Source organism: Rhagoletis zephyria, unplaced genomic scaffold (assembly GCF_001687245.7).
Source record: "Rhagoletis zephyria isolate East Lansing unplaced genomic scaffold, Rhagoletis_zephyria_1.1 Rzeph_scaffold_07169, whole genome shotgun sequence".
Classification (NCBI taxonomy): domain Eukaryota; kingdom Metazoa; phylum Arthropoda; class Insecta; order Diptera; family Tephritidae; genus Rhagoletis; species Rhagoletis zephyria.
In genome coordinates, this window is record NW_016164252.1 from 1 (window position 1) to 14,318 (window position 14,318).

A 14,318-nucleotide genomic window follows, 5' to 3' on the forward strand; every position below is an offset into this window, starting at 1 on the left:
AAAAACTCACCATTAATATCCATTGCAGCAACAGCAACAGCAACAACGACTACCGCATCCATTTCAACAGCCACGAGAACTCCAGCAGTGGCCGCTACGTCGGCGCTTTCATCCGCGAATTCCGTGGCCAGCTACTATGGCTTAGGCATACCCAAGTCGCCCTCATTTCACAGTGGACTTGATCAATTGGCCGAAAACAACGGCGACTTTTACGTCAATCGGCCACAATTGCCAAACGCCAACGGCCGCTGTGGCCACGACGACAACGACCTACATAGTGTTGTAGGCAGCACTAGCGGCGGCTCCATAGTACGACAACCAACTGCAGCAAATCGCGATATAAAATTCAAATTCACTAATATTGAGGAAATCAAAACGAAATTTCTGGTAGGAGGGGCGCAAGTTAGAGCCGCTCACCCAGTTGGTAACAACCATTGCATTATGCCCACAATGCCGCAGCAACAGCCAGCAGACAATGCGGCCACCGGATCAGCAACGCAGTCGTCGATAACAACAAAAAGCAGCAACACATCGTCGTCAGTGACAACTGCTCCTATCGCCACTGGCATTGTTTCCGCCGCTGTTGCCTCGATCTACAACTCCACCAACATATCTACATCTACATATACGTACAATTCCAATAAAGTAATGTCCGCCAACAATACATCTCCATATTCCTCATTGTTAGCATCATCCTCATCTACACCGGCAACGACATTGACATCGTCATCGGCATCTGCATGCATGTCGAAGCCGACTTCGTCTGGTACAAGCACGGCTGTGGCCGGTGGCCTGCCTGGTGGAGGCGTTGGCGTTGGCGTCAGCGTTGGTGCTGGTGTCGACTGTGCTGCTATCAATTCAATTAGTACTGTCATTGTCACCACATCGACGACGACAACGTCATCATCTCTGGTTGCGACACTGACACAACACTTCTCAGCTGCCACCTCGGCTACATCACTGCTTTCAACAGCTGCCACATCATCGCTAACCACTAACAATAAGGTTTGATTGACATTTTACATTTTTCTTCTTCATGTATGTAGCTGTTAGTGAACATCATATGTTGATATGTAAACCTCATTATTGCCTGCATACATATGTACATATTTATCTACAACTGCTCTACAATTCGTTATTAGAACTTCATTTATGTTTGTAAAATTTTCAAGCCAATTGATATTTCGAGCCCAAGGCATGCGAAATTAACGAATATGAATGCGCTGAAGATAAGGAAAGGGGCAAATGATGCTGCCCGAGTTATCGAGTGCATCCACATTTAAATTGGATTTTTTCTTTTTGTTTCTAACTTTAAAAGTCGAAGCAGTCTTAACTCTTGACCTTAAGCTAGAACTTCACATACGGCGCTCTCTTCGGCACATCAAGTTTTATACATAGTGCATACGGTAAGTGTCAGTGAAAATCGTACTGAAAAATTTTTAAATTTTTTGAAAATGCTCCGTTTTATTTAAATTTTATTTTAATTTTTGATAAAAAACATAGTTCACACTATAACAAAATTCATAAAAGCTTCTAACTTTGCAACAATTAAAAGAAAATCGTAAAATTTTCATCAAAGTTTCACATTTTTTATTCAGAATTATTTTGGTTGTGCAGTGTATAGCCCATTCAATTTTAGTATAATAAAGAGCAAGTTTGATATCGATTTGGATTTTTCTTTCAGTGTTGCGCATTTTCTTCCATAACACGAACGATCGCATGTTATTTGATATGGACATTTTTTTTTGTTGTATTGTAAACTATGTTTTTATTAAAAATTAATAAAATTTAAATAAAAAAAAAAATACGATTTTCACTTTCACTCACTGTATGTGTGTCAGCGTTAGCGACACAGCCTGCAAAGTAAAAAACAAACTACTTTCGATACACACATACATATGTATGTATGTACATTAGTGTGGGCCGAAAATCCGCTTTTATGGAATTTTGATTGGTAATAGCAAAAGTATGGTTAATTATGCTCAAAAACAATCTGTGTGAAAGATGACAATTTTTAAATACATTAATCAGTACATTTTTTTACTAAAATTGCAAGTATCTTCGAAAATATTAGTCCTACATAATTTGGTATATGGACGTTTTTTGTAGAGAATCGAGGTAAGTTAAGAAACAATTTTTAGCACCTGAACCTTGATGGACTTGGGCAAGCCTAAGATATTGACCAAAATCTGTCATCTTTTACACAGATTGTTTTAGAGCATAATGAACCATATTTTTGCTATAACCAACCAATTTTCGGCCCACGCTATTGCACATACATGTATACATTAATACAGAACATTAAAAATTAAAGCCAAATTCACAGAGGCCAAGATCTTATAATTAGTTCTCGTTGAAGCTTAGTAGATAGCTGTAGTGTACAATTTCATATTACAATTATTCACCAGATCCTTGTCTAATATCCGACCGTTGCGTACTTTTTATCAAATAAAAGGTCAGACTTACAGCTTTTTGAATTATTCGAGCATTGAATCTCCTACATATCGCGCACCCTCTTCAAAAGAGTGGCAACTCAATATATGTACATATTTATATTCACCGGAATTAATACAAAAACAGGTGTAACAGCGGTTTTCTTCTTTGAGAATATAATCATGAAGAAAAAAATATTTGCATTAATTAGAGATAAGTATTACGAATTGATTTATGGAAAAATTTCTTCATGAAATCCTTTTATAGAGCGGAAGAAGGCGGATGTAAGCCGACAGTTTTATAACACACGTGAATAGCCAAGATTCCAAAGTACCTAAAAGACCCACAAAAAAAGTGAGCGGAAAGTTTTTATTAAAAATAAATGTCTCAATAGACCAGATTTTATATGACTTTTGGCCGGTTTTGCCGTACAAATACTGCCGTTCGTGATTCGATTAAGCTAATAATAGTGTTCGCGCCTATTTGGCATCTCTTATGTACTTGTTTATTACAAACTACTGGCAACTCTGGCTTGCTTGATGTCAAAGCTAACTTCCTTTTTTTATCCTCTCTCTAATAAATGGATTTGACATAATCGAACGTGTTTGGTTTTTTATTATCGAAAGGAATCCGCTTTAAACGTTTATTAAAACCCGCGAACGCTATTAAGCGTTAACAAATAGTTTAACGATGAACTGTAAATCCGGCCTTATATGCTCGTTTCCATAAAGGGGTTAAGATTGTATTCGCTCAAAATCATGCATATAATTTGAAGTTCAAGGAAAAAAGAATTGCTGTTACATATATACATCTACATATATTTGATGCTTGTAAATTTCTATTCATTTTATAAAAATTCTATCACATAACAAAACCAACTCATCGCGATTTGGCGCCACATCCAATCCCTCCCTTGCTGATCACATCACTGCCGAAATTATTGTGTTTGTTTCTATCGCCATTTATCATATGATCATCCCACTTCATGCGCTTCTACAACACTCCACAATCGGTCGGTGGCCTTCCTTCAAGCAGTCGCCAGTGAGTGCGGCTGCCGCTATCAAAAATATTTTGAATGCTACAAAGAATGTTGGCAATTCTGCTGCGGCCGTAGCGACGAATAGTTTTAACGGCTGTCAAGGACAACCGACAAATGTGGCACAAAATATTGTCAGCGGTATCGGTTATTCGTTGGGTATTAGTAGTGCTACCAACAATAATACAGCCACATCCGGCGGAAATGGTACATCTTTAGCAACAAGACTAAACACTTCTATTGTGGCGCATTTTCAAAATGGCGGCGACGAGTCGAATAAGGGTTGCAGCGCTGGAGGCAACAATAGTACTAATGCTACTCGTAATGGCAATGGCCAAGCCAATGGCAGCAGCACCACCGCCGACGGACCGACTGGCAACGGAATTTTATCGCCGCAAACATTACAGCAAATCACCGGAAGTCCAGGGCGCGCACGTGATCGCAATCTTTTCCATTCACCATCTGCGACATCGGAGGTCGTACCATTGCCGCTACTGCGAGGTGCTTATTAACATTTGCTCCTTTTTATATGTCTCCTTATTTTTTTGTTAAAATGTTGTCAACACGATTCGCTTGATTTAATTGATCACCTACGCGCACTTTACTATCTACTTATTTTAATGTATACTTTCATTTGAGAAATATGTATGTATGTAGTATGTAAACTGACGTGTGAAAAATGTTGTCAAGTTCAGTTAGATATGTATGTAATTGTTTGCATTTTCATTTTCACTGCACCAACAATTGTAAGCAAATAAATTTATTTTCAATTTTCATATGCATTCGTACGTTTTATTTGGCATCGTAACCGATTTTATTATTATATTATTTTTATTTTACCATTTCTGATCCTTTTTAATGCATGCTAAGACATTGAACCGACTTTGCTTGATATCGAGTCGGAAGTGTTGAATTTTGTATTTTATACAACATAAAATCGAGCCCAAGCTGCCAAAGCGAAATTTTTTTTCAAAATTTTCCATTTGATGCAGAAATATTCCTAGAGCATTTAGATGCATTTCTGCATTAAAAATAAAATTTTGGATAAAAGGCGCTTATACTTTTTTGCCGGTTAGGGCACGAAATATTTGTTTTCTAACAAAGGTTTTTTCAAGGAAACAAAAGTTAAATTGCATTTTTATTTACTATACATAGTTTGTAAAAAACTAAGCTGATTTACTACTGCACTGGCGGCAAAAATAATAGAAACGCCTTATTTTGACTTGTTTAAGCTATATTCCTTTTTTTATTTAATGTTCACTACTTTTATTTTTCCAGCGGAAAGTCCACCGCAAAAAAAATAAAAGTCGTATGTCTAACTCATTTATAGGCCATTTGGCTGCTTTCTATAATATATACTGGTTATGTAACCGGCCGTCTTCACCTGCTTGAAAATCTCGTTTGCATTAGGCAGCATACTTTTTCATTTGTAAAAACAAGAAGGCTCGAGACTTGCAGGCGGTGTTGCCAAGTTTTGAATTTGAAAAAGCACTAAACCCAAGAAAAAGCACCAACTTTTTTATCGGAGGATTTTATGGACTTTGTATGCATACAAAATTTTATTGTAGGTGTGCCGATTCAAATTAATCAAAGGAAATGTTTCTTGCTCGGCGTTCGAGTCTTTTCTGTTTTCTATAAATTCTAATATTTTCGTGCGACGTAAACATTTTTATTCATATTTTCTATTTTGCTGCTGGGTCCAGCGTTGCCGTTTCGCTTAGATTTGCGCTGTTTGAATATTAATTTTTCTTTGCTTTGCTTAATTTTTTCTACAATTCCTATCAAATGAAAGTAACAACAAAAAATGAAGTTTCATGAAGTATTTATGTGGAAGTTGAAATCTACACTGTAGTCTCTTACGACCTCCTGGACTAAAGGAACGTAAAGAGCTTCGCGTTCCGACCGCTTCACATCTGAAACATAACAGAATTTTATTTCCCTTTTTCAAGTGTCTTATTTGAGCGCATCCACCGGCGCAGAGTGGAAAAAATCTTTTTGTGTAAAAAACACCTAGTCGATTATTCCTTTTAAAAAGGTCCCTTATTCATTTTACTGTTAGGAGATGCTGGTGCTTTTTTTATATGTATTCGTAAAGAATATAACAAATTTAGCACAAACTAAAGGTCTAAAGATCGATTCCTGGTCCCAGCAACATGGACGTTTTTGCAGGCAATGACAAGTTACCGTATGTAATTCTGGCATGATTGAAANTTTAAGAGACTTCCAATTTCTTTAAATTTAACTTCCATTTTTTCAGATTTACAGTTTTGGTGTCTTCAAACTAAAAAAAAAAAAGTACCAAAAAACTCACCAAGCACCAAACTCAAAATTTTCGCGTTCTGAGTTAAAAAAAAGGACTAAATTTAGTGCGAAAAGAACTAAGTTGCCTACAGTGCCTGCAGGCTCAATTTGTACTCTGAAGAATTCCGAGAAATGCGAAAATAGCTGTTAAAAGACAGTTGGAAGAAAGTGAGAGCGCGCAAACCGCTCAGTATGAAATCAAATGCAGCCTTCCACATAGCCCAAATTTGGCAACGCTGCCCAGCTTTCATTGTAGAAAGCACTGGCGTTACTCGCGCTGCTGTCAAAGCGGCGCCAACGCAGCGTTATATGTGATGGGCCTCTGCTGTCTATAAGTGCGGGGCCTCGCATGCTTCGGCACGCAAGCGAGCATTTCAACATTCAGAACATTTTTGCCAAAAATGGCAAGGAATGAAACCGATTCAAAATAACGTTCCGGTTAGGTTTCGGTTTTGCAAAGTGTTTCGGTTTTGGGTTTGGAATAAAAAAATTAAAACAAGTTTGACAGAAAAAAATTCATCGGCAGATACACAGCAACAACGTCATCACCGGATTCACTTAAACGTCTCCTTTTTGCTGTAAAATTGAAGATGTATGAAAAGTAAAATATAATTGTTATTTTCGTCAAATATTTACTAAATAATTATGAAACTTTATCCACCCATTCATTTCTGTGAGCTTTACAACTATACATCTCAAAATGAAAATCAAAATGACTTCTTCCAAATAACCGACGCCAGATCGGAAATTTAATTTTTTAGGCATTTTTTAGTAGCATTTTCCGAAACGTTACTTTGCCAAATTACTACTTAACAAGAATTTTAGCAAAATATTGCTGATTTTGGCTAAACAAATCATTGGCTTCGTTTATTTTCTTTTCTAGCAGATAATTATCAGGACGAAGACGAATGGGAGAATTACGCTCACAGAGAGCGAAATAAAGAAACGCAAAACTAGCAAGTAAACAGCTGATCGATGTATTTGACTATTGAAAATATTTGGCGCAAATTTTTGTTTATCCATTTTGACAGCTGCTAATTTCTGCTAAAAAATAAGAGCGTAAGAACGAGAGAGAGCTGTTAGTTTTTTTGGTTGAGAAACGCTTTCCAGCAGAAATTATTGATAGTTTGCGATAACTATCTGTTAAGAAACAATGCTATGGAAAGTGAAGTAAAACGATGTAAAATGTGTCACTTCAGTACTGTTACCGCCTTGTATAATAAATTCGCATTGAATTGCAGCACATTTATCAGTGTTGCCATAAGTTACGATACATACGAATTAAAAGTAAGGCTGTCCACATACTAGTCAACAAATTTGTCAGGCAAGGCAAAAAAAATTTTGGTTGCTAGATCCTGCAGCTGATTTTTATAAAATTCTGTAAACCGATTGAAGCCTGTGCTTGAAACGTTTTCACTTTCGTTCCTTTTTAGGTCAACATAGCGGTTCCGGTTCCGGTTGCGGTTTCGGGTTTGAAAAACGAAATGGTTTAAAACCTTTACGGTTTCTGTTTCAGTTTTATTCCTTGCAAAATGGTCTCGTTAGGTGGGGCCAGGGTCGGGATATTGTTTTGAAAAATCGTTGTAAGCTCTGATTTGTTTCACATTTATCATGTTTGGGTGAAACGCAGTAGGATATTGATCTGCGAAAAATGGAACCGCTGGTGGCACTGATGTCAATATAAAAAGTATATTCGACATAAAATGCATATTAACAACTTTTTCAATAGTAATTTTAGTAACGTAACGCGCTTGGAAAATTAACCTTAAACATAATATTACTATAACAAATTTTATAATAGTATTGCCCAATTCGCAGACTTTTGCAACTTTGTAATCCAAGTCAAAATTCACTTGAGTTTTTTGTAACGTTGGGCCAGCGCATATGTTTACTAATATCTTTAAATCGCTACTACCGACAGTTGTAATTTGTTCTAAATTCTGATTATTCATCAAAAAATTTGTATATAAATTTTGTAACTTTGATTTATATGAGTTTGGTTAAAGCTTGCACAAAGTTTTTATATAAAAACTGCATTGCCAGTTATTGTCGAAATTCAACCGTTTTTCTAGGTTTTTAAGACCACTGGATTAGCACTTCGTTCAGTTTATAAGGTACAAAATAACTTATCGGAAAATCTCCTGCTTTGGAAATAAAACATGAAAATTTTTTTTTTCTGTGAAGGTATTTAGAGGACTTTGGCAGGACTTGGAATTGACCCGATACATTACAGTCTGTCGATAAATTTCGATAATTTGATAGTATCGAAAATTCAAAGAATTTCAAAAACACTAAAATCTCATTACTCAACAAAATTCGGTAACTCGAATGTGCGTTCCGAGGGCTCGATAAATTTCTTAACAAAAAAAAAAAAAATTATATATCTCGATATAAATCGATGAACTTTGGATACCTCTATAAATCTCGATATCTCGGTTAATTTTGATAGCTACATATTTTTCGAAAGCTATAAACAGTAATAATTCTATAAACTTATCGATAACTCGATATATTTTGAAAAATCCAAACGCTTCTATTTGATAAGTCGACAAATTTCAGTAAATCAATAAATATCAATAACTCGATAATAAATATTGATCTCTATAAGTGATGACAATTCTATAAATATCGATAACCTGATAAATTTCATTAACTTGGCGAATTTCAATAGTCCCATTAGTTTTTATGGCCGGACAACCATACGTAAATTTCGACAACTACTTAAGTTTCTGTTTCTATAAAATGTGTTAACTCAATAAACATTGATAAATTTGAATGACTCGATACGTTGCGAAAACTTGATAAGAGTGGATAACTCAATAAATTTCGATAACTATAAACTTCGATTATCCGATAAATTTCGATAACTAAATTTTTATGACTGAATGTATGTCGATTTCTTTCGAAAAATTTCAATAAAATATCTTACCCTCTTATTAGTGGCGTTCAAAATAATAGCAGCGAAATTCAAAATGATACTGCTGGCAACTTATCTTTATTTATTTATTGTTAATAATTTTCATTTAAAATATGGGCCGATCTATATCAGATAGCACATAAATAAAAAGTTCAAAGCTTATACCAGTTTAAAAAAAATTATTCAAACTTAAAAAAAATTGTCATCAAAATTTCAAACGTTTTAATCAGAATCTTTAGAAAAGTAAGTTTTGTTCATGCGTTATATGGAAGAAAATTCGCAACACTCTCAACAAAAAAAAAATCTAAAAAATTAACGGTAATTTGTAGTGCCTTGAAACTTGCACTTTATTACACTAAAATTGAATGAGCTACAAAACTGCGTACCCGAAATTTGTATGTGCTTTGAAACTTTTATTTATGTGATATCCGATAAAGATCGGCCCATATTTTAAATGAAAATTTTTAACAATAAATAAATAAAGATAAGTTGCCAGCAGCATAATTTTGAATTTTTTAGCTATTATTTTGAACGCCACTATATTTGTCATTATTTACATTTTCGTCTTTATCTTCAACTTTGCATTCACCCTTTTTCTTAATCGTTTTTATCATTTATTTCTTCATCTTCACATTTATCTTTACTACAAAGTTTAGTTTCAAATACGAAGTAAAATAAAATGCGAAAACGGCGGCTCAAATTGAACAGGTTGCAACAAACACTACACACACAAACCTAAATTTTCAAACAAATTAAGGCCAAAATCGTACCTTAATTTTCAACCAATTCTGAATCCATAAAAACTCTCCTTCTCTACAGAGAAATACCTTTTCAACGGTGTTTTTGAAATTGTTTCGGTAGAATCGCCAAAAGAACGGAGACAAGATTTTTGTTAACGTATTAATATATAGATAGCACAAAAAATTTAACTTGAAAAACTTTGTGAAGAAGTTCCCTGCAAACCAAAGCTCCCGAAATCTTAAGGAAATCGTTAGGAGTATCTCATTTCTGTAACGATTTTTTTACGAATTTTCAAAGAAAGTTATATGAAGTGGTTGACACGAACTCGTAAAGAAATTTATGGACGAAAAATAAAGAAAATTCTGGAAAAATTCTGAAAGATATTCTTCACATAGCACCATTATTTTCGTTGCTTCACAGATTTTCTTCCGAAATTTCGTAAAAGAATGGAAAATTCAGCAAAGAATCTAATTAAATCTTAACGAATTCTTTAAAATTTCTTTACAATGCAGAATACTCTGAAAAAATGGTTTGCAGGGTTAATACTAGTTTAAGTCAATGTATGTGTGTATCTATCTAAGTATATTCATAAGTTAATCCTCAAGGAATTGGGCAATACCATACTCTATTGCAAATGTGTGTTGGGTACAATGTATTTTTAACCATCGAACTTTGCTGTTAGTTGAATCGTCTTGCTACTGCCTCTGCTTCGCTGTGTCTAAATAAAGCACAAGAGAAACAGGCAAATACAAATACCACTGCGGTGAGGCAACAAATTAGCGCAATGATATGTTGTTGTTTATTTTTATTTTTTATAAGCTAAAGCTCATGCCAATGGTTGCGGTAGTAGCGAATAGAAATAAACGTTAAAAATGCAATTTTGCAATATTTTTGCCGTTTAAAATTAGCGCATTGGCACCGATGTGTCAATGGGAACCAAAAAGCAAATCAAAAAAAAAAAAAACTCAAAAATCCACAATATACCGGAACGCAAGTACACTCACTCTCCTTGCTAACTAACGGAACAGTATCGGCATTGCTTGTTTGTCACTTGAGAATTCTCAAATTAAGCGCCTCATAAATATATACGAGTATTTACATATTAACACATGTACATAATCATATCGCTAGCTTGAGAGTGAAAAGTTGTTAAGTCCACTTTTTATGAAAACTCGTTACTTTGATAGAGGAAGCAAGAGATATTAAAAATGCATCGTTCCGAAAAGGATTAAGGTACAATTTTTGTTTTTTCTCGTTTATAATATTCAATGAAGGGCCAATTTGCTAATACCAAAAGAGAGGCACCGAAAATCCGATAAAACCAAAATAATACGAAATCTTTTAATAAAGATCGAATAATTCTTGTTCATATGGAGTTTTGTTTTGATTTGATTAATTTAAACACGCAAAATGTTGTATTCAAAGATTGAAGGAAATGGCTATACGAATTTCTTTTCCTCCTGTAAAATTTAAAAAATTGGACTTAGCAACTTTGCACTATTAAGTTAGCGATAAGTACATATGTTATGTGAATACAATGTGTAAAGTCCGGTGTAAACATATCTGTGCCGTTTTTTTAAGTAACTTAAGTCGAGATACGGAAAAATAGCTTTTTTTTATCAAGCAGGTTCTCACTTCCGAGTGCATTTCAACCCCATTCAATTTAAATTCAGAGTGGCTTTGATTGAATATCTCTCTCTGAAGTGAATTGCAGAACCGCAACTTTTCGATCTGTATTTTCCACATTTTAATAGTAGTAACTATTGTTAAGTGATAAGGCTTTAAAAGTATATTAACTCAAATGGATAAATGAAGGGGTTAGAATCATAAGGGTCTACAATTTACAATAAGTAATCAACTTTAACGTTAATTATCTTAAAACAATGTCAGACCTACTTAGATCTTTCTGATTCTAACCCCTTCAAATGGTCTTCAGTTAACACAACGTATCTCCAACTATATGTTTATGCGTAGCATTGTATGAGAAATTGTTCAATTTAAAGAAACTGTTAAGCTAGTTTAAAATTTTTTCTAAACTTAAGTGCAGATACTTGGGTTATTAACCGACTTCCAAAAAAGGAGGAGGTAATCAGTTCGTCGAATGGATAACCTTCTCCTTTTTGTCAAGTCGGTTAAAAAGTTAGACAGCTTTTAACATGTGTTTGGGGGAAAACCAGGCAAACGTTTCGTTTCTGTAGCATTTGAGGCCAGGAGAACGAGAGTTGCCCATCTCCAAAAACATTACAAGACAATGGGCCGTATGCATAAAACCTAGGAAAATACGTTTTCTTAAAATTTCAGATCATTTACTCAATTTGATCAAATAAATTTAGGTGAAAGATATGACATTTTAAGAAAAAAGCCATTTGCAATTTTTATGCAGTTTTTGAATAACACTTGATTTCAGCTATCAGTTTCTATCTACATACTAAATATGCATTAAGTACAAATTTAATGAGAAAACTAGTCCCCCGTAATTTTTTAGCTGGCGGTGTTGTGCATTTTCTTCCGTATAAAGTCTGCTCAAAACATGAATAAAATTCGCCGTCAGCAAACAAAAAAAAATTTTCAAAATTCAACGGGATTTTGAAGCCCCTTTAAACATGCTCTAGAAGTTTTCTTAAAATTCTGACTAAAAGTTTGAAACTTTGTGGAATGAACTATATTTTTATAAATAAAAATTAAACTGTAATTGAAAACTTATCAATGTGTGGGTGGCCTATCAATACTCAATATCTTACCACCAGATAAGACGATAATTTTTCCCAGGTATCAGCTTGATCCACGATGTTCGCAGTTTTACCATAGATATTTCACATAAAATTCCTCTCACATATGTATTTACATAGGTATGCACATTTGTGTGTTATTATTTCCCGCCTCATCCAAGGGAGTGCATCACCTTCGTTTGTATTTTCAACAGCCTCTATATTCTTCTTGATTTTCATATTCAAATACATATGTATGTATATATGCACATAAATATATATTTTTTGGAGCTTTTTATTTGCCAATGCAATTTCAAGTGCGAGGCCATCCACACTGCGTCCATATATCCATATACAGCCATGTGAAAAATAATAGGAACATACATTGTGACCAGTTTGGACTATGTTTCTTTTTGTTTGTTTAATGTGTATTATTTTTTATAAAAACGCACAATTTTCGATAACTATGAAAGAAAATAATACCATCCGAAATAATTATAAAAAATCAACGCGAATTCTTATCCACTTGAAACTTGCACTTTATTAAGCTAGAATTTAATAACTAGAATTTTTCTAAAAATTCTTAAAAACAGTTTGTGGTTGTAGAAATTTGTTGAATTTTTTTACAAAGTTCGAAATTTGTACTTATACCTTTTATGTTAGATAATGGGCTGTATTTTTATAAAAAAAAAAATTAACCAACAAAAGTAAAATATCCAAAAGGTCGTGACCCAATTATTTTTCACATCACTGTATATGTACATGTGTATATACGGACATATATATATACATATTTATATAATGATGAATATGCATACATATACATACATACATATCGCACACGGTCTTCAAAAGTGACACAATTAAAACTTTGGCATTTTTGAAATTATGCGCTTAAACTGTACACAGAGTTTTTATTTACCTTTCAGCAAAAGCTACCTAAGGTAAAGTCTCCCTTGCCCATATGATAAACACGTGCTAAAAATAGTTTTTCGCATTTTCTGACAAACGTGCAATTTTGAGTTGTGCCACCTTTGAAGATCGTGTGCGATATGTATATATGTATACATACATAAGTATGCACAAGTATGTATGTATGCGGGTATTCATATCTGTTTGCTTTTCCAATCACACTAGGGGTATTCTCGAAATCTTGCAAAGCCTTTGCACTTGGCACGGTGTGCGCGGATTGCATAACTTGCAAACACACAACAACAAAAAACATGAGAAACAACATTTCATATCGCTGCAAAATATGCCACATCCAAACCCATGTATGTATATATTTTGCAAAAAAGCATAGCAAAATAAATGCGACCCTTTGCTAATTGTTTTGTTGCTGGAATTGCTGCATATTTCTCACACTCCTCTCATTTCGCTCACTTAATTTTTTTGCTGTATTGTGGTATTGTATTTGATACAGAATTTCGGTGCTTGCTATCTATGCATGCTATTATTTTGCAATGGGGGGCTCTCGTACTCTTCCAAATTTGGAATAGTATTTTTGCCTCATTTTTACCTCAGTACATCCAGTAAAAAACCGTGGTGATGTCCTTTATGGGGATAAAGTTTCCAGAGGTGAAATTTTTGGTAGCACAAAATTTTTTACACGCACGGTTGCGGTGAAAGCTTCGTGAAAATTTGAGCAGTCGACATTAGGGCATCATTGATGGAATTCAAGAACTTCATATTTGTACTGCGCTCAAGATTAGCATTTTACTTGTATTGCAAAATAGTTCACATACATATATGTATCGCTGCATAAATACATACATATGTATATCGCACCGAATAAGAGAAAAAGTATACTTAAATTATAAAATAGCTTAATTCTATTGCAAAACGTATACAAATTCTCGCTTTTGTTTTGGTTTTCTAGCTCAATAGTAATGCTCTCAGTGATGCATTTTCGGTTTGCGAAAATCTTGAATGATGTTCTCCAAAATTAGCTCCGAGCACTTTAAAGTGAAATACCTTCTTACTGCTCTTGTTAAATAAAAAAAGGAACAGTCCAGCGCCTTCGTCTTGACCTGCAGGCTGTATCGGAGATACAGCCGCTAAATTTAAACGTAGAATACGTGGTATGGTTAAGAGCATATCCAAGTAAAAAAACAAAAGCACACACTAAGCAAAAAATATCGATAACAAAAGCGATAATAATATCGGTAGCAAAATCGATAAA

The 14,318-nt window shown here is 34.3% G+C and overlaps 1 protein-coding gene across 1 annotated transcript in view; it reads left to right on the forward strand.

The window, feature by feature from the left end:
* Positions 1–3: 3 nt before the first annotated feature.
* LOC108373942 (serine/threonine-protein phosphatase 2A 56 kDa regulatory subunit delta isoform-like) overlaps positions 4–14,318 on the forward strand; it is a gene marked incomplete at its 5' end in the record, with an annotated part of 23,189 nt that continues 8,874 nt past the window's right edge. The window contains 2 exons of the mRNA XM_017629888.1: positions 4–1,005; positions 3,469–3,970. Of these exons, the coding sequence (XP_017485377.1) occupies positions 4–1,005; positions 3,469–3,970 (1,504 nt within the window). The remainder of the gene's footprint in view (positions 1,006–3,468; positions 3,971–14,318) is intronic.